The sequence below is a fragment of the Staurois parvus genome, unplaced genomic scaffold (assembly GCF_062004578.1).
Source record: "Staurois parvus isolate SC_StPar_1 unplaced genomic scaffold, SC_StPar_1.0 ptg000449l, whole genome shotgun sequence".
Classification (NCBI taxonomy): Eukaryota; Metazoa; Chordata; class Amphibia; order Anura; family Ranidae; genus Staurois; species Staurois parvus.
This window is the reverse complement of record NW_028318245.1, coordinates 2,357,882-2,376,922: the sequence shown is the minus strand read 5'-3', so window position 1 is coordinate 2,376,922 and position 19,041 is coordinate 2,357,882. Positions and strand designations below refer to the sequence as shown.

The 19,041-nt window shown below is 44.0% G+C and overlaps 2 protein-coding genes across 3 annotated transcripts; both read left to right on the top strand.

Annotated features, from left to right (window-relative positions):
* Positions 1-552: 552 nt before the first annotated feature.
* On the top strand, positions 553-7,728 carry LOC149453295 (uncharacterized). Of its 2 annotated transcripts, XR_016314694.1 has the most exons (7): positions 553-676; positions 1,014-1,137; positions 1,254-1,657; positions 2,305-2,445; positions 3,404-3,625; positions 7,051-7,482; positions 7,603-7,728. XR_016314694.1 is itself a non-coding variant. In XM_089688552.1 (5 exons), exons 2-4 carry the CDS (start codon positions 1,053-1,055, stop codon positions 2,404-2,406), a joined length of 591 nt encoding a protein of 196 aa, XP_089544678.1. In that variant the 5' UTR covers positions 553-676; positions 1,014-1,052; the 3' UTR covers positions 2,407-2,445; positions 3,404-6,105. The 2 variants fall into 2 exon arrangements, 1 of the variants encoding a protein (XP_089544678.1); XM_089688552.1 differs by lacking the exons at positions 7,051-7,482; positions 7,603-7,728 and having other exon boundaries at positions 3,404-6,105.
* On the top strand, positions 2,424-17,987 carry LOC149453294 (uncharacterized). The gene is made up of 5 exons (XM_089688623.1): positions 2,424-2,445; positions 3,404-3,793; positions 3,963-4,158; positions 7,603-7,655; positions 12,551-17,987. Exons 1-5 carry the CDS (start codon positions 2,424-2,426, stop codon positions 13,567-13,569), a joined length of 1,680 nt encoding a protein of 559 aa, XP_089544749.1. The 3' UTR covers positions 13,570-17,987.
* The last annotated feature ends 1,054 nt before the right edge of the window (positions 17,988-19,041 follow it).

Sequence of the window (19,041 nt, the reverse complement as noted above, 5' to 3'; positions counted from 1 at the left end):
AGTAACACCAGTCTCTGTACCAGAGGAGCTGACACTCTAATGTCCCCTCCCTCACAGTCACATCAGTCTCTGTACCAGAGGAGCTTACACTCTAATTTCCCCTCCCCCACAGTCTCTGTACCAGAGGAGCTTACGCTCTAATGTCCCCTCCCCCCCAGTCCTGTCAGTCTCTGTACCAGAGGAGCTTACACTCTAATGTCCCCTTCCCCTTAGTCAAATCAGTCTCTGTCCCAAAGCAGCTTACACTCTAATGTCCCCTCCCCCACAGTCACATCAGTCTCTGTACTAGAGGAGTCTATGCTCTAATGTCTCCTCCCTCACAGTCACATCAGTCTCTGTACCAAAGGAGCTTACACTCTAATGTCCCCTCCCCCACAGTCACACACTATTATTATACATTTATATAGCTCTGACATATATCGCAGCACTGTACAGAGATCACTGAGCCAGTCCCATCAGTCTCTGAGACAGGAAGAGCCTGATTGTACTGACACAGGAAGTGATCCCACAAATGGGGAGGAAGTGGTGTCAGGTGCAGACAGGAAGTGATAGACAGGCAGGAAGTGAGGTCACTTAGGAACAAAAAGTGATGTAGGGTCTAAAAATTAAGCTCTGGGTCACATGCAAGTTAGAGGGAAGAAGAAAGGAGACATTGCTGGAAGTGACAGCAGAGGAGGTAATAGGATTTTATTTTATATTTACACCCAGTAATCTCCCATCATGTCTGTCCTCTTCCTCCACAGTCACTGCAATGTCTGTCCTCTTCCTCCATAGCCATGTTTGTTCTCTACCCTGGCCCAGAGCAGTGTCTCTTCTGCCCCTCACTAAGTGTTCTTTGCGTCCTCATCCCTCAAATCCCGAAAGCAATGCCCCCTGTCTTTTTCTCATCAGTATCCCCCCACTGTAGTTTCCCGGGTCCCCCTTCCCCCAGTGTCTCCCCCTTCCCCCAGTGTCTCCCCCTTCCCCCAGTGTCTCCTGTGTCTGGATGGTGACTGTATCATTGTGTGTGTCAGGTTCCTATAAGGTGTCAGGATGTCACTGTCTATTCCTCCATGGAGGAGTGGGAGTATTTAGAAGGACACAAGGACCTCTACAAGGACGTCATGATGGACAATCAACCACCTCTCACATCACCGGGTAAGAGGAGACTTTATTGTAAAGGAGAGAGCAGTACGGAGGGTCCACCTAGATCCCCCATCATCTGATAAACACATAGAAACAATGGATTCAGTCAGTGTGTGTGTTTCCTACAGATGGATCCAGTCACAGGAACCCACCAGAGAAATGTCCCTATCCTCTGTATTCCCGGGATTCCACACAGGAAGGTCACACCAGCTCTCACCATCATCAGGTAGATGGATCCAGTCATGGGAACCCAACAGAGAGATGTCCCCGTCCTCTGTATTCCCGGGATTCCACACAGGAAGGTCACACCATCCCTCACCATCATCAGGTAGATGGATCCAGTCATGGGAACCCACCAGAGAGATGTCCCCGCCCTCTGTATTCCTGGGATTCCACACAGGAAGGTCACACCATTCCTCACCATCATCAGGTAGATGGATCCAGTCATGGGAACCCACCAGAGAGATGTCCCCGTCCTCTGTATTCCCGGGATTCCACACAGCAAGGTCACACCATCCTCCACCATCATCAGGTAGGTGGGCTTAGTGTAAAGAACACAGAAACATTTCTGAATTTGTGAGATGATTCTTCTATGAAGTCTCCTGTTTTGATGCCTACTTTGCATCTGAAGTGCAGCCTTTGCTCCCCACACTGGCCATCTCCATTTCCAGCACCTTTTTTGAGCACCCTACAGCTTTGAACCCTACCATATTAAAATCATTATTCGTTCGTTTCTTCTATGAGTCCAGTCCAGGCCAACGTTTTGTTGTGCCACTAGGGAAAGGATCCCGGGATTCCTCATCTCACAGGATATGGGAAGTAGACCTGATTTATCTCTGCTTCAGGTCAATAACACCTGCTGGTCTTGCCTGTGACTGGACAGTAAAAGGAGAAGCAGCAGACTGAGCTCATTTCTCTGTCACTCTGCTCTCTCCTGCTATCAGCATGTCCTTTTTTAGAACTGCAGCACAGCTGATTGGCTCACTGTTCTGCTTCTCCCTCTCCCAGTCTGAGCTCTTATGTACAGATACTGCAAGAGCCTGATACCAGGCGGTACCGTTTACAGAAAAAAAAAATTCAGTGATGTATCCATGATTTACAGAACTGCTGTCATTTGTGTCTTTTATATCTGCCTGGAGTTTGGCTTTACTAGATGTTTTCTATTATTTTGGGGTTTAGGGTGAAGAACGGATTAATATAAAATCTGAGGTTAAAGAGGAAGAAGATGAGATGTATGTGGGGGGGAACAGCCGTCCATGGAGGAGGTTGGGATGGTGGTGAAGAGTGAACAGGATTAGATGTCTCCACCTACCAACACATGTAAGTACAGGCACTGTGGAAGAAACAGGTGACAGTCTCATTCTAATTCAGAGTTGAAGGATTGTTTTTTTTCTATGGAAAATGTTCGATAATTATCAGATCGTCCTGTAGGCAGGTGCTAAAAGTGTTAAATATGTGTTTGCCTATTAAAGGATTAATGTGTGGTGTTCCAAGGGTCAATGACCCTTCGCACGTGTCACTTCCTGCTTCTGAAGTGATATGTAGGAGGAGACCAGACCTCATGGTCTGTGTATGGGAGGTGTTCAGTGAGGGCGCTGCAGAGATGTGGAGTGAACTTTGGACTTTCCTCTTAGTGGGACCCCGGGATGGGTTGGAATTTTGATGCTATTTACTAGGATGCAACTAAGAGAGAAGACACATCCCACCGTGTTGGGAAGAACTGGAGAACATTCAGTTACTCCCTTGGGGTTATGAAGTGAAGCAGGGCAAGGAAAAGCATCCAGGTCGGGAGAGGGAACAGTGGTGGTGGCCAGTAGTGAGAGTTCTGTAGGCAGGGGTGGCTTTGACACTTGGCGGAAAACCCTACTGACCGGCTGAGTACCTAACTTAGGGCCCGCTGCAGAACGGAACCCTCCTAGGGACTTTCGGGTCATTTTTCAGTTGAATAATGACTGAAAAAAATGCGGTAAAATAACTTGTGCGATAAAATATCGTTACTGCGGTAATTACCGCATAATTTCATGCGGTCATTTATCACGCGGTAGCTGGTTGCTAAAGAAGCCAGTGTCGTCCTCAACAACAGGTGATTCATCAGCTGTCAGTGGGGGTCCCACTGACAGCTGAATGTAACCAAAGCATGCCAGCAATTGCAAATGATGAAAAAACAGTGTGAGGCTCCCCCCCATCCATACCCGGCCCTTTTGGGGAGGAGGAGCTAAAACTACAGATATTTGTGAACTACTGACATTTTTTTTTTTTTTTAATTTCTTTCCATCAGATGGCGCTGATGTCAGGAATTCCTCGGAGAGACGTCTTCTATTATCTGCTGATTGGAAGTCAGAAGATAATGGCATCACACAGGATTCTCTAGGAGTGAATCCAAATACACCAAATATCCATCACAGACCTTCCTGTCTGGAGAATTTATTCTCCTGTTCAGAGTGCGTGAAGTGCTTTACCCATAACGGGGATCTTGTTAGACATCAGAGAATTCACACAGGTGAACATCCTTATTCGTGCTCAGAGTGCGGGAAATCTTTTCATAAGAAAAATAATCTTTCTATACACCAAACAATTCACACGGGTGTGCCCCCCTATTCCTGTTCAGAGTGCGGGAAATGTTTCATTTATATAGGAGACTTTATTAAGCACCAGAGAGTACACACAGGTGAATGTCCTTTTTTTATGTTCTGAGTGCAGGAAATGTTTTATTATTAAAGGAGACCTTGTTAAACACCAGAGGGTACACACAGGTGAACGTCCCTATTCATTTTCAGAGTGCGGGAAATCTTTCACGCAGTAAGGAGGCCTTGATATACATCAGATTATTCACACAGGTGAGCGTCCCTATTCAAGTTCAGGGTGCGGAAAATCTTTTGATAAGAAAAATAATCTTTTCATACACCTAAAAATTCACACGGATGAGCGTCCCTGTTCATGTTCAGAGTGCGGGAAATCTTTCACTCATAAAGGCGTCCTTGATAAACACCAGAAAATTCACATAGGGGAGCGTTGTTTTTTTATGCCCACAGTGTGGGAAATCTTTCTATAAGAAAGAGAAACTAGATGATCACCAGACAAAACACACGGGAGAATTTATGTTTAGAGTATGGGAAATCTTTCACTACAAAAAGAAACATAATTAGTGACAAGCCTTCTTTATGGAGAGATATGAGGTCAGTGAGAAATAATTAGTGACAGGTCCTCTTTATGGAGAGAGATATGGGGTCAATGAGACATAATTAGTGACAGGTCCTCTTTATGGAGAGATATGGGGTCAATGAGACATAATTAGTGACAGATCCTCTTTATGGAGAGATATGGGGGGTCAATGAGAATTAGTGACAGGTCCTCTTTATGGAGAGATATGGGGTCAATGAGACATAATTAGTGACAGGTCCTCTTTATGGAGAGATATGGGGTCAATGAGACATAATTAGTGACAGATCCTCTTTATGGAGAGATATGGGGGGTCAATAAGAAATAATTAGTGACAGGTCCTCTTTATAGAGAGATATGAGGTCAGTGAGACAAAATAATTGACAGGTCCTCTTTATAGAGAGATATGAGGTCAGTGAGACATAATTAGTGACAGGTCCTCTTTATGGAGAGATATGGCATCAATGAGACTAAATTAGTGACAGGTCCTCTTTATGGAGAGATATGAGGTCAATGAGACATAATTAGTGACAGGTCCTCACTATTCCTCCCACCAACACTGATGATGGGGCACTATTCCACCCACTGACACCAATGATGGGGCACTATTCTTCCCACTGACACCAATGACGGGGCACTATTCCTCCCACTGACACCAATGACGGGGCACTATTCCTCCAACTGACACCAATGACGGGGCACTATTCCTCCCACTGACACCTATGACGGGGCACTATTCCTCCCACTGACACCAATGACGGGGCACTATTCCTCCCACTGACACCAATGATGGGGCACTATTCCTCCCACTGACACCAATGATGGGGCACTATTCTTCCCGCTGATACCAATGATGGGGCACTATTCCTCCCGCTGATACCAATGATGGGACACTATTCCTCCCACTGACACCAACGACAGGACACTATTCCTCCCGCTGATACCAATGATGGGGCACTATTGCTCCCGCTGACACTAATGATGGGGCCCTATTCCTCCCACTGACACCAACAACGGGACACTATTCCTCCCGCTGATACCAATGACTGGGCACTATTCCTCCCGCTGACACCAATGATGGGGCACTATTCCTCTCACTGACACCAATGATGGAGCACTATTCCTCCCACTGATACCAATGATGGGGCACTATTCCTCCCGCTGACACCAATGATGGGACACTATTCCTCCCACTGATACCAACGATGGGGCACTATTCCGTCCACTGACACCAATGATGGATCACTATTCCTCCCACTGACACCAATGACGGGACACTATTCCTCCCACTGACACCAACGACGGGACACTATTCCTTCCACCGACACCAACAATCGGGCCGCATTCCTCCAAATGATACCAACAACAGGACACTGTCAATTCCAACTTACCTCAAGACATTTTCTACTCCCGCTAGCCACAGTCTGGACAGTAGACTGGCCCTTCAGTTAGAAAGTTTGGAGACCTCTGCCCTAGTCCATCATTCCTTCCTGGTGATCGGTCTTCCAGCACTGTAGGTAGGGCTGATTCCTCAGATCTGGACTCCACTCTATACACTGAACTCTTTCAGGAGACGCAGGGTGGAGTCCTTGGTGACAACAAGCCATTCCATTGTCTTTTGATAAGAACGGGAAGATGTATTATCCAGGACATTGAGCAACTCTACCAGAATGATTTACAGGGATGTCAAATGTACGTTTACAATGAAGGGACCGATATTACATAAATACGTCTTGTGTATATTGGTGATCATTTTAATCTATTGTTAAAAATGCCAATATTTATACAATGAATGTGTCCATTTACAAATGCGTGCATCAATTTCAGTTTGTTTTCCATTCTTTTGTTTTTTGCCGTAATAATCGGGATATATGGGTGTGATTCAACGCATGTTCATAAAGTTTGGATCCCAAATCTGAACCCTATTAAAGCGAAGTTCCACCCAAAACTTTTTGGCACCCTTGGGGGGGGGGGGAGGAACACCTGGTTTTGACAGGTACCCGCTCCCACAACTGGCTAAGTTTGGCACAGCGAAGTGAGCTGGAAGTTCACCCCTCTTTCCCCCTGCAGTCTCCTAGGAACCTTCACAGGTCCCAGAAGACTGCCGGAATAATCAGAAAGTGCAGCGCGACTCGTGCATGCACAGTGGGAGCCCAGGTGCCCACAGTTGAGATGCCAGCTCCGGGGAGAGAAGAGACATTGCAGATGAGCACGTCGTTAGGCCCTGAGATGCCAGCGCTGGGCAGAGGAGAGAAGAAACGTTGCGGGTGAGCGCATCACTGGGCCCTGAGGTGCTGGGCGGAGAAGGAGAGAAAAGACGTTGCGGGTGAGCATGTCACTGAGCCCTGAGATGCCGGCGTCAGGGAGAGAGGTGTTGCGGGTGAGCACGTCACTGGGCCCTGAGGTGCTGGGCGGAGAAGGAGAGAAAAGACGTGGGTCGCTGGGCCCTGAGATGCCAGTGCCGGTCTCTGTGGAGAGAAGAGGCGTTATGGGTGAGCATGCCGCTGGGCACTGAGATGCCAGGGCTGGGAGGAGAAGAGGGAGATAAGCGAGGTTGCGAGTGAGCACGTCGCTAGGCCCTGAGATGCCGGCGCCGGGCTCCAGTAAGAGAAGAGGCGTTGTGGGTGAGCATGCTGCTTGGCACTGAGATGCCGGGCGGAGAAGAGGATGAGAAGAGACATTGCGGGTGGGCATGTTTTCTGGGACATTCTCCAGTAACAGACAAGGGATGTGTCTGGATGGTGACTATATCATTGTGTGTGTCAGGTTCCTATAAGGTGTCACTGTCTATTTCTCCATGGAGGAGTGGGAGTATTTAGAAGGACACAAGGACCTCTACAAGGACGTCATGATGGACAATCAGCCGCCCCTCACATCACCGGGTAAGAGGAGACTTTATTGTTAAGGAGAGAGCAGTACGGAGGATCCACCTAGATCCCCCATCATCTGATAAACACATAGAAACAATGGATTCAGTCAGTGTGTGTGTTTCCTACAGATGGATCCAGTCATTGGAACCCACCAGAGAGATGTCCCTGTCCTCTGTATTCCCGGGATTCCACACAGGAAGATCACACCATCCCTCACCATCATCAGGTAGATGGATCCAGTCATGGGAACCCACCAGAGAGATGTCCCTGTCCTCTGGATTCCCGGGATTCCACACAGGAAGATCACACCATCCCTCACCACCATCAGGTAGGCGGGGGTGAGCATGTAGACCTAAAAAAAAAAGATATTTTGACCTGTGAGAGGACTTTCTTCTATGTAATCTCTTGTCCCTTTTTATAAATGTATTTTATAATCTTTGGGGTTCAGGATAAAGAACAGAAAGACATCAAAGTTGAGGTTAAAGAGGGAGAAGAAGAGAGGTTGGTGAATGGAGATCAGCAGTCTATGGAGGAGGAGAGATGATTGTGGAAAGTAAACCGGAGGAATCTTCTCTACATACAGTCATGGCCGAAATTGTTGGCACCCTTGATATTTCTCCAGGAAATCATGTATTTCTCACGAAACGTATTGCATTAACACATGTTTTGCTATACACATGTTTATTCCCTTTGTGTGTATTGGGACAAAACAAAAAAAGGGAGGAAAGAAAGCAAATTCGACATAATGTCACACAAACCTCCAAAAATGGGCTGGACAAAAGTATTGGCACCCTTTCACAACTGCGGATAAATAAGAATGTTACAAGCATGTGATGCTCCTGTAAACTCACCTGGGGCAAGTAACAGGTGTGGGCAATATAGAAATCACACCTGAAAGCAGATAAAAAGGAGAGACGTTCACTTAACCTTTGCATTGTGTGTCTGTCTGTGCCACACTAAGCATGGACAACAGAAAGAGGAGACGAGAACTGTCTGAGGACCTGAGAACCAAAATTGTGGCAAAATATCAACAATCTCAAGGTTACAAGTCCATCTCCAGAGAACTAGATTTGCCTTTGTCCACAGTGCGCAACATTATCAAGAAGTTTGCAACCCATGGCACTGTAGCTAATCTCCCTGGTCGTGGACGGATGAGGAAAATTGATGAAAGATTGCAACGCAGAATAGTCCGGATGGTGGATAAGCAGCCCCAAACATGTTCCAAAGACATTCAAGCTGTCCTGCAGGCTCAGGGAGCATCAGTGTCAGCGCGAACTATCCGTCGACATTTAAATGAAATGAAACGCTATGGCAGGAGACCCAGGAGGACCCCACTGCTGACACAGAGACATAAAAAAGCAAGACTACAGTTTGCCAAAATGTACTTGAGTAAGCCAAAAGCCTTCTGGGAAAACGTCTTGTGGACAGATGAGACCAAGATAGAGCTTTTCGGTAAAGCACATCATTCTACTGTTTACCGAAAACGGAATGAGGCCTACAAAGAACAAAACACAGTACCTACGGTAAAATATGGTGGAGGTTCAATGATGTTTTGGGGTTGTTTTGCTGCCTCTGGCACTGGGTGCCTTGACTGTGTGCAAGGCATCATGAAATCTGAGGATTACCAAAGGATTTTGGGTCGCACTGTAGGGCCCAGTGTCAGAAAGCTGGGTTTGCGTCCAAGATCCTGGGTCTTCCAGCAGGACAATGACCCCAAACATACGTCAAAAAGCACTCAGAAATGGATGGCAAAGAAGCGCTGGAGAGTTCTGAAGTGGCCAGCAATGAGCCCAGATCTAAATCCCATTGAACACCTGTGGAGAGATCTTAAAATTGCTGTTGGGAAAAGGTGTCCTTCCAATAAGAGAGACCTGGAGCTGTTTGCAAAGGAAGAGTGGTCCAAAATTCCGGGTGAGAGGTGTCAGAAGCTTATTGATGGTTATAGGAAGCGACTGATTTCAGTTATGTTTTCCAAAGGGTGTGCAACCAAATATTAAGTTAAGGGTGCCAATACTTTTGTCCAGCCCATTTTTGGGGTTTTGTGTGACATTATGTCATATTTGCTTTTCTGCCTCTGTTTTATATTTGTTCCAATACATACAAAGGGAATAAACATGTGTATAGCAAAACATGTGTTAATGCAATACCTTTTTTGTGTGAAATACTTGATTTTCAGGAAAAATATCAAGGGTGCCAACAATTTCGGCCATGACTGTATGGACACAAGTAAGTCATAAACACTAAATGCAGAAACAGTTCACATTATCCGTGTTTGCAGCTATATACATACAGTTATGTTCAAAATAATAGCAGTCAGACATCACTAACCTGATCAATCACTGTTTTTGGTAGAAATGATATTTCTACATGGCAAATAATTTACTAGCAGGTGTAGTAGAGTAATAGAAATCCAACAGACCCAACAGTTATGACATGCATGCTGCTGATTCTGTGTAATTGAATCACTCATTGAAAGGGGCATGTTCAAAATAATAGCAGTGTGGAGTTCTATTAGTGAGGTCATTCATTCTTTGAAAAACAGGTGGCAATTATTGCCCTTATTTAAGAAAGGAAGGCAGCAAATGTTGTACATGCTGGTTACAGTGCATTTCTCTCTGAAATTCTGAGGAAAATGGGTCGTTCCAGACATTGTTCAGAAGAACAGCGTACCTTGATTAAAAAGTTGATTTGAGAGGGGAAAACATATAAAGAAGTGCAGAAAATGATAGGCTGCTCAGATAAAATGATCGCAAATGCTTTAAAATGGCAACCAAAACCTGAAAGACGTGGAAAAAAGCGAAAAACTACCATTCGAATGGATAGAAGAATAGCCAAAATGGCAAGGACTCAGCCAACAATCAGCTCCAGGAAGATGAAAGAAGGTGTAAAGTTACCTGTGAGTACTGTTACAATTAGAAGACGCCTATGTGAAGCCAAGCTATCTGCAAGAAGCCCCCGCAAAGTCCCACTGTTGAAGAAAAGACGTGCTGAAGAGGTTACAATTTGCCAAAGAGCACATTGACTGGCCTAAAGAGAAATGACGCAACATTTTGTGGACTGATGAAATTAAGATTGTTCTTTTTGGATCTAGTGGCCGGAGACAGTTTGTCAGACGACCCCCAAACACTGAATTCAAGCCACAGTACACTGTGAAGACAGTGAAGCATGGTGGTGCAAGCATCATGATATGGGGATGTTTCTCATACTACGGTGTTGGGCCTATTTATCGCATACCAGGGATCATGGATCAGTTTGAATACATCAGAATACTTAAAGAGGTCATGCTGCCTTATGCTGAAGAGGAAATGCCCTTGAAATGGGTGTTCCAACAAGACAACGACCCCAAACACACCGGTAAACGTGCAACATCTTGGTTCCAGACCAACAAGATTGACGTTATGGAGTGGCCAGCCCAATCCCCGGATCTTAATCCAAAAAAAAAACTTGTGGGGTGACATCCAAAATGCAATTTCTGAGGCAAAACCAAGAAATAGAGAAGAACTGTGGAATGTAGTCCAATCATCCTGGGCTGGAATACCTGTTCACAGGTGCCAGAAGTTGGTTGACTCCATGCAACACAGATGTACAGCAGTTCTCAGAAACAACCAAATATTAATTAAGTGATTCAAAGGAAAGCAAAATCTTCAACCATTTTTCGGTTTATATAGTGAATGAGTTTGTAAGAAGAATACAAATACTGCTATTATTTTGAACAGTCTAATATTCACTTTTCTTCAATTTTTTTAGAGGAGAAACACAAATTTGATCTATTTTTCTTCATGTTTTGATTTGGAATAGAATGTGTAGTGTTCCCAATGCATTTGTGTATATGGAAATAAAAGCTATTAGAAGGATTTTGAGCTTTATTCATTTTTTTCAACTCATTGCTATTATTTTGAACACAACTGTATATGTCCATCGGGTTGCCCCAAAAATAATCCAAAACAGCAGTTGATCCAGAGGAGGACAGAAAAGCCACATAAGGTTTGGCCCAGTTTTCTATAGGAGAGAATAATTTTTTCTTAATCAAAAAAGTAATCAGATAACTGCCCAGGTTCTACAATCATTCTACAATGATTCTTCCTACAAATATTAGAAACAATTCCAGTCAGTCAGAGCAAGTTCCTGTGGATGACTATTGCTCATTTTTACAGCTGTTGGAGCAAATAACCCTTTCTATATACAATATGGTGAAACTATTTCCCTTCAAGTATGTTATACAGTAGTAAGTATATGCTGTCCCTGTTCAAAAAAGGGAGATCTTCACATCCTTCAGCGCACACAAAGGACTAGAAACATTATCTGTTAATAGCAAGATCGTCATCAATATACCAACCTCACATTTAATGTTCCCAAAAAATGAGGTCATCTCTATTCCTCAATATGATGTCCTTTTCCAAACAGATGAGGTGGAGATACTGGACATCATATGAAAGTTCCATCTCCGTTTCTCAATATAACGTCATGTTCCCAACAAATGAGGAGGAGATACTGGACATCATATGAAAGGTCCATCTCCATTCTTCAATATAACTTCATGTTCCCAACAAATGAGGAGGAGATACTGGACACCATATGAAAGGTCCATCTCCATTCCTCAATATAATGTCATGTCCCCAACAAATGAGGAGGAGATACTGGAGCCCATATGGAAGGTCCATCTCCATTCCTCAATATAACATCATATTCCCAACAAATGAGATACTGGACACCATATGAAAGGTCCATCTCCGTTTCTCAATATAACGTCATGTACCCAACAAATGAGGAGGAGATACTGGACACCATATGAAAGGTCCATCTCTATTCCTCAATATAACGTCATGTTCCCAACAAATGAGGAGGAGATACTGGACATGGAAGGTCCATCTCCATTCCTCAATAGAACGACATGTTCCCAACAAATGAGGAGGAGATATTGGACACCATATGAAAGGACCATCTCTATTCCTCAATATAACGTCATGTTCCCAACAAATGAGGAGAAGATGCTGGACATGGAAGGTCCATCTCCATTACTCAATAGAACGTCATGTTCCCAACAAATGAGGAGGAGATACTGGACACCATATGAAAGGTCCATCTCCATTCCTCAATATAACGTCATGTTCCCAACAAATGAGGAGATACTGGACACCATATGAAAGGTCCATCTCCATTACTCAATATAACGTCATGTTCCCAACAAATGAGGAGGAGATACTGGACACCATATGAAAGGTCCATCTCCATTTCTCAATATAACGTCATGTTCCCAACAAATGAGGAGGAGATCCAGTACTCTGTATGAAAAGTGCTAGACCAACATAATTGGCTCCTGAAAATAAGGCATGGAGAATAATATTTATTTCTAATGTTTCCCAACAGGTGAACATTATGTCTGGAATACCTCTGAGGGACATCTTCTTTTATCTACAGACTGTACCAGAATCATAGAATTTTTCCAGGAGTAAATCTTGTTCCTGAAAACATATGTAGGAGATCTTACCATTTAGAGGAACCAACAGATCCCTCTAATCCTGAAGAATCGTCTGATGAGTCCCATACTGTAACTCTTGACGAACATCCGACATCTCATAGTACAGATAAATCAACAGATCCATCGAATTTCAAAGGATCTTCTCAAAGCCATGAAGAAAGTCCCAAAGGAAAGCGTTCCTTCTCATGTTCGGTGTGTGGGAAATTTTTCACTAAAAGCTTTAGGCTTCCTACACACCAGAAAATTCACACAGGCGAGCGTCCCTATTCATGTTCGGAGTGTGGAAATTGTTTCATCGACAAATATAAACTTCTTAGACACCAAAGAAGTCACACTGGTGAGCATCCCTATTCATGTTTGGAGTGTGGAAATTGTTTTGTCGACAAATATAAACTTCTTAGACACCAGAGAATTCACACAGGTGAGCATCCTTATTCAAGCCCAGAGTGTGGGAAATGTTTCAGTCAGAGAGGAAACCTTCTGAAGCACCAGAGAATTCACACACGTGAGTGTTTCCTGTCATGTTCAGAGTGTGGGAAATGTTTCAGTGAGAAAAAGCCATTTCTTAATCACCACAGAAATCACACAGGAGAGTGTCCCTATTTATGTCCAGAGTGTGGAAAATGTTTCAAAGAGAAAAGAAACCTTCTTATCCACCAGAGAATTCACACGGGCGAACAACCTTTTTCATGTTCAGAATGTGGAAAATGTTTTTTTCAGAAGAGACAACTCACACAGGTGAGCCCTTTCTTATGTTCATATTGTGGGAAAAGTTTCATTCAAAACAGTGACCTTCTTAAACACCAGAGGATTCACATGGGTGAGCATCCATATTTATGTTCAGAATGCGGGAAAAGTTTTACAGAGAAAGGAAGTGGGAAATGTTTCATTCAGAGAGCAGACCTTCTAGAACACCAGAGAATTCATGTGGGCTAACAGGGAAGAGAGAGTGAGAGTCCCTCATAACAGGGATGTAGACCCCGGAACACTAGAGATATGTTTTTCTGAGAACTTTTGTTAACCCCATGAGCCTCTTATTATCTAGGGTGGTCAGACATGGTGCTTTGCTCACCTTTATCCAGCCCTTGGGGCGGCACCACTCTATCCACTGACACCAACGATAAGGAACTATTCCTCCCACTGACACCAACAATGGGGCACCATTCCTCCCACAGACACCAATGATAGGGCACCATTCCTCCCACAGACACCAATGATAGGGCACCATTCCTCCCACAGACACCAATGATGGGGCACCATTCCTCCCACAGACACCAATGATGGGGCACCATTCCTCCCACTGACACCAATGATGGGGCACGATTCCTCCCACTGACACCAACGATGGGGCACCATTCCTCCCACAGACACCAATGATGGGGCACCATTCCTCCCACAGACACCAATGATGGGGCACGATTCCTCCCACAGACACCAATGATGGGGCACGATTCCTCCCACAGACACCAATGATGGGGCACGATTCCTCCCACAGACACCAATGATGGGGCACGATTCCTCCCACTGACACCAATGATGGGGCACGATTCCTCCCACTGACACCAACGATGGGGCACTATTCCACCCACCGATACCAACGATGGGGCACCATTCCTCCCACTGACACCAATGATGGGGCACTATTCCTCCCACTGACGCCAATGATGGGGCACCATTCCTCCTACTGATACCAATGATGGGGCACTATTCTTCCCACTGATACCAATGATGGGGCACGATTCCTCCCACTAATATCAATGGTGGGGCACTATTCCTCCCACTGACACCAATGATGGGACACTATTCCTCCCACTGCTGCCAATGATGGTGCACTATTCCTCCCACTGATACCAATGATGGGGCTCTATTCCTCCCACTGACACCAATGATGGGGCACTATTCCTCCCACTGATACCAATGATGGGGCACTATTCCTCCAACTGACACCAATGATGGGGCACTATTCCTCCCACTGTGGCCAATAATGGGGCACTATTCCTCCCACTGCTACCAATGATTGGGCACTATTCCTCCTACAGACACCAATGATGGGGCACTATTCCTCCCACTGATACCAATGATGGTTCACTTTTCCTCCCACTGACACCAATGATGGGGCACTATTCCTCCCACTGATACCAATGATAGGACACTATTCCTCCCACAGATACCAATGATGGGACACTATTCCTCCCACAGATACCAATGATGGGGCACTATTCCTCCCACTGACACCAATGATGGGGCACTATTCCTCCCACTGACACCAATGATGGGGGACTATTCCTTCCAGAGATACCAACGATGGGGCACTATTCCTCCCACTGATACCAACGATGGGGAACCATTCCTCCCACAGACACCAACAATGGGGCACCAATCTTCCCACAAATACCAATGATGGGGCACCATTCCTCCCACAGATACCAAGGATTGGGCACCATTCCTCCCACTGACACCAACGATGGGGCACCATTCCTCCCACAGACACCAATGATGGGACACCATTTCCCCCACTGACACCAACGATGGGGCACCATTCCTCCCACAGATCACAACAATGGGGCACTATTCCTCCCACTGACACCAATGATGGGGCACTATTCCTCCCACTGACACCAATGATGGGGCACTAATCCTCCCACTAAAACCAATCATGGGGCATTGGTTACTCCTAGCAATACCAGTGTGTTTTCTGCCCTCACTAACCACAGTCCAGCCCCCTAAAACGTAATGGACAGTAATCTGGCCCTTTGTTTAAAAAGCTTGAAGACCTCTGCTCTAAGAGGAAGATAGACTTGCCACAATGTATCACAGGCATGGCAAAAATACTGAAGTGTTTCAGGGAGGGATCAGTTACAGCCCTGCCGTGAATAAATTATAGTAATATAAAAAAACACACCTACCTATATGACATGATAACCGTGATAACTCATGGGCCAATACCTCCATTCATGGACAACTCACTGAGAATTGGAAAGTACACCACAAAGGTGGATATCAATCATAACAACACATGGGGCAATAATTGGGCAACCATGACAATACATGGGGCAATAATTGGGCAACCATGACAATACATGGGGCAATAATTGGGCAATCATGACAATACATGGGGCAATAACTGGGCAACCATGACAATACATGGGGCAATAATTGGGCAATCATGACAATACATGGGGCAATATTTGAGCAATCATGACAATACATGGGGGAATAATTGGGCAATCATGACAACACATGGGGCAGTAATTGGGCAACCATGACAATACATGGGGCAATAATTGGGCAATCATGACATTACATGGGGCAATAATTGGGCAATCATGACATTACGTGGGGCAATAATTGGGCAATCATGACATTACATGGGGAAATAATTGGGCAACCATGACAATACATGGGGCAATAATTGGGCAATCATGACAATACATGGGGTAGTAATTGGGCAATCATGACATTACATGGGGCAATAATTGGGCAACCATGACAATACATGGGACAATAATTGGGAAATCATGACAATACATGGGGCAATATTTGAGCAATCATGACAATACATGGGGCAATAATTGGGCAATCATGACAACACATGGGGCAGTAATTGGGCAACCATGACAATACATGGGGCAGTAATTGGGCAATCATGACATTACATGGGGCAATAATTGGGCAACCATGACAATACATGGGACAATAATTGGGAAATCATGACAATACATGGGGCAATATTTGAGCAATCATGACAATACATGGGGCAATATTTGAGCAATCATAACAACACATGGGGCAATAATTGGGCAATCATGACAACACATGGGGCAGTAATTGGGCAACCATGACAATACATAGGGCAATAATTGGGCAATCATGACATTACGTGGGGCAATAATTGGGCAATCATGACATTACGTGGGGCAATAATTGGGCAACCATGACAATACATGGGGCAATAATTGGGCAATCATGACAATACATGGGGCAGTAATTGGGCAATCATGACATTACATGGGGCAATAATTGGGCAACCATGACAATACATGGGACAATAATTGGGAAATCATGACAATACATGGGGCAATAATTGGGCAACAATGACAACACATGGGACAATAATTGGGCAATCATGACAAAACATGGGGCAATAATTGGGAAATCATGACAAAACATGGGGCATTAATTGGGCAACCATGACAATACATGGGTCAATAACTGGGCAATCATGACAATACATGGGGCAATAATTGGGCAACAATGACAATACATTGGGCAATAATTGGGCAACCATGACAATACATGAGGCAATAATTGGGCAACCATGACAACACATGGAGCAATAATTGGGCAACCATGACAACACATGGAGCAATAATTGGGCAACCATGACAATACATGAGGCAATAATTGGGCAACCATGACAACACATGGGGCAATAATTGGGCAAACATGACAATACATGGGGCAATAATTGGGCAACAATGACAACACATGGGACAATAATTGGGCAATCATGACAAAATATAGGGCAATAATTGGGCAACCATGACAACACATGGGGCAATAATTGGGCAATCATGACATCACATGGGGCAATAATTTGGCAATCATGACAATACATTGGGCAATATGGAGTCATGTTTTGGGCCGGAATCATTGGAACAGAGCTGGTCGGCCCCTTTAGGGTCCTCGAAGGTGTACAGATGACCTCTGCAAAGTATGTGGAGTTTATGACTGACCACTTTCTTCCCTGGTACAGAAGGAAGAACTATGCTTTCCGTAATAAAAACATCTTCATGCATGACAATGCACCATCTCATGCTGCAAAGAATACCTCTGCATCAATGGCTGTTATGGGGATAAAAGGAGAGAAAGTCATGGTGTGGCCTCCATCCTCCCCTGACCTCAATCCTATTGAGAACCTTTGGAGCATCCTCAAGCAAAATATCTATGAGGGTGGGAGGCAGTTTACATCCAAACAGCAGCTCTGGGAGGCTATTCTGACATCTTGCAAACAAATTCAAGCAGAAACTGTCCAAAAACTCACAAGTTCAATGGATGGAAGACTTGTGAAGCTGCTATCAAATAAGGGGTCCTATGTTACAATGTAACGTGACCTGTTAAAATGTTTAAAAAGTTAAAATGTTGTTAAAAGTTTGATTGAAATAGCTTTTGATTTCAGTAAATATGCTGCAAACACAACAAATGACAATTTTTAGTTCTTTACAACCTATAAAGGGTTTTGAAACTTACTGTGCGTAATAATTTGGAACAGTGCATTGTAAGTGTTTTATGTTTAAAGAAAATACTGTTATCATTAGGAGGTTTGTTCAATAAAATGTGAATTGTACTCCTAATAGTTGATAACATGAGAATTATGCTGACTGTTATGTACATCAATTATTTAGGTAAATGAGAAAAATATCATTTGCATAATAATTTGGAACAGGGTGTATAGGTTCCCTGTCAGTGGTAACTGGTTTGTCCCAATCCTCTAACTGCCATTTTTGCTGGACAAGTTAGGCTGATAAAAGAAGTTGCCCAAAAAATTGTTACTAGAGGCGTTTGTGTAGTGAGTTCTAGACTGCACGTTCACATCAGTCCTTGCCCTCAAGGAGTTTACATTCTAGGGACATTTTTTTTTCCGACCCCGCGGTTCGGTGCGTTTACCCTTTTTTCCACTTTCTAGTTTCTTTTACTTTTGTTTCCTCAAATATTCTTCCACTCTAACTGCACCCCCTTCATCATATAATAATAAATTAAGTAATATTCGGCAACCCAAATTATAAATATTACACAAAATGTATGAGCCCAATTTATGTGAAATTCAAATAATCCCAAAAAAAGTCACACTTTCACCCTTGAAAGTAAATATTATAAACCTTTTTTTTCCCCATATACATTCAGTCAATAAGTATATCAAAATAAAGTCCAAAAAACATTTGTTTAGTCCAAAAAAAATAAAAAAATCGATCCTCTGTGTCCAACTTCAATATCTTCATAAATCCAAACCAGGCGAATACCTCAAAAAAAGAAAACTAAAATAGTGTATTACCTCAATAAAATAGGTATATACTATTTCAACCAATTATAATAAATACGTGCAAAAAAAACAAAATCAGAATATCTGAAGAAGTCCAGAAGTGACGAATCGCGTCCTGGGACGTGACGTCTTACGTAACTGCGCAAAACCGGAAGTGGCAGCGTGGCCATTTTGACTGTTGGAAAGGCATGAATAATGTTCCAGGAAGCTGCTCAGGCTGAGTCATGGGAACTTATTACTGATTGATACTATCCCTAATGTAAGCAATACTATTAAATATTTGTTACCCACTATACCTTGCTACATGGGCTTTTCTCTCTTTACATGAGGATGATGAAGTCTTAAGGGCTTACCCTATACACAGCATA

Excerpts from the sequence above, each read along its gene's own strand:
- LOC149453295 (XM_089688552.1), top strand. The coding sequence starts at position 1,053 with ATGGAGGAGTGGGAGTATTTAGAAGGACACAAGGACCTCTACAAGGAC. Across the intron at positions 1,138-1,253 it reads ACCACCTCTCACATCACCGG|ATGGATCCAGTCACAGGAAC; the intron begins GTAAGAGGAGAC and ends TGTTTCCTACAG. Across the intron at positions 1,658-2,304 it reads CCATCCTCCACCATCATCAG|GGTGAAGAACGGATTAATAT; the intron begins GTAGGTGGGCTT and ends TTTGGGGTTTAG.
- LOC149453294 (XM_089688623.1), top strand. The coding sequence starts at position 2,424 with ATGTCTCCACCTACCAACACAT. Across the intron at positions 2,446-3,403 it reads GTCTCCACCTACCAACACAT|ATGGCGCTGATGTCAGGAAT; the intron begins GTAAGTACAGGC and ends TCTTTCCATCAG. Across the intron at positions 4,159-7,602 it reads TGTTTTTTTATGCCCACAGT|GATAAAGAACAGAAAGACAT; the intron begins GTGGGAAATCTT and ends TTTGGGGTTCAG.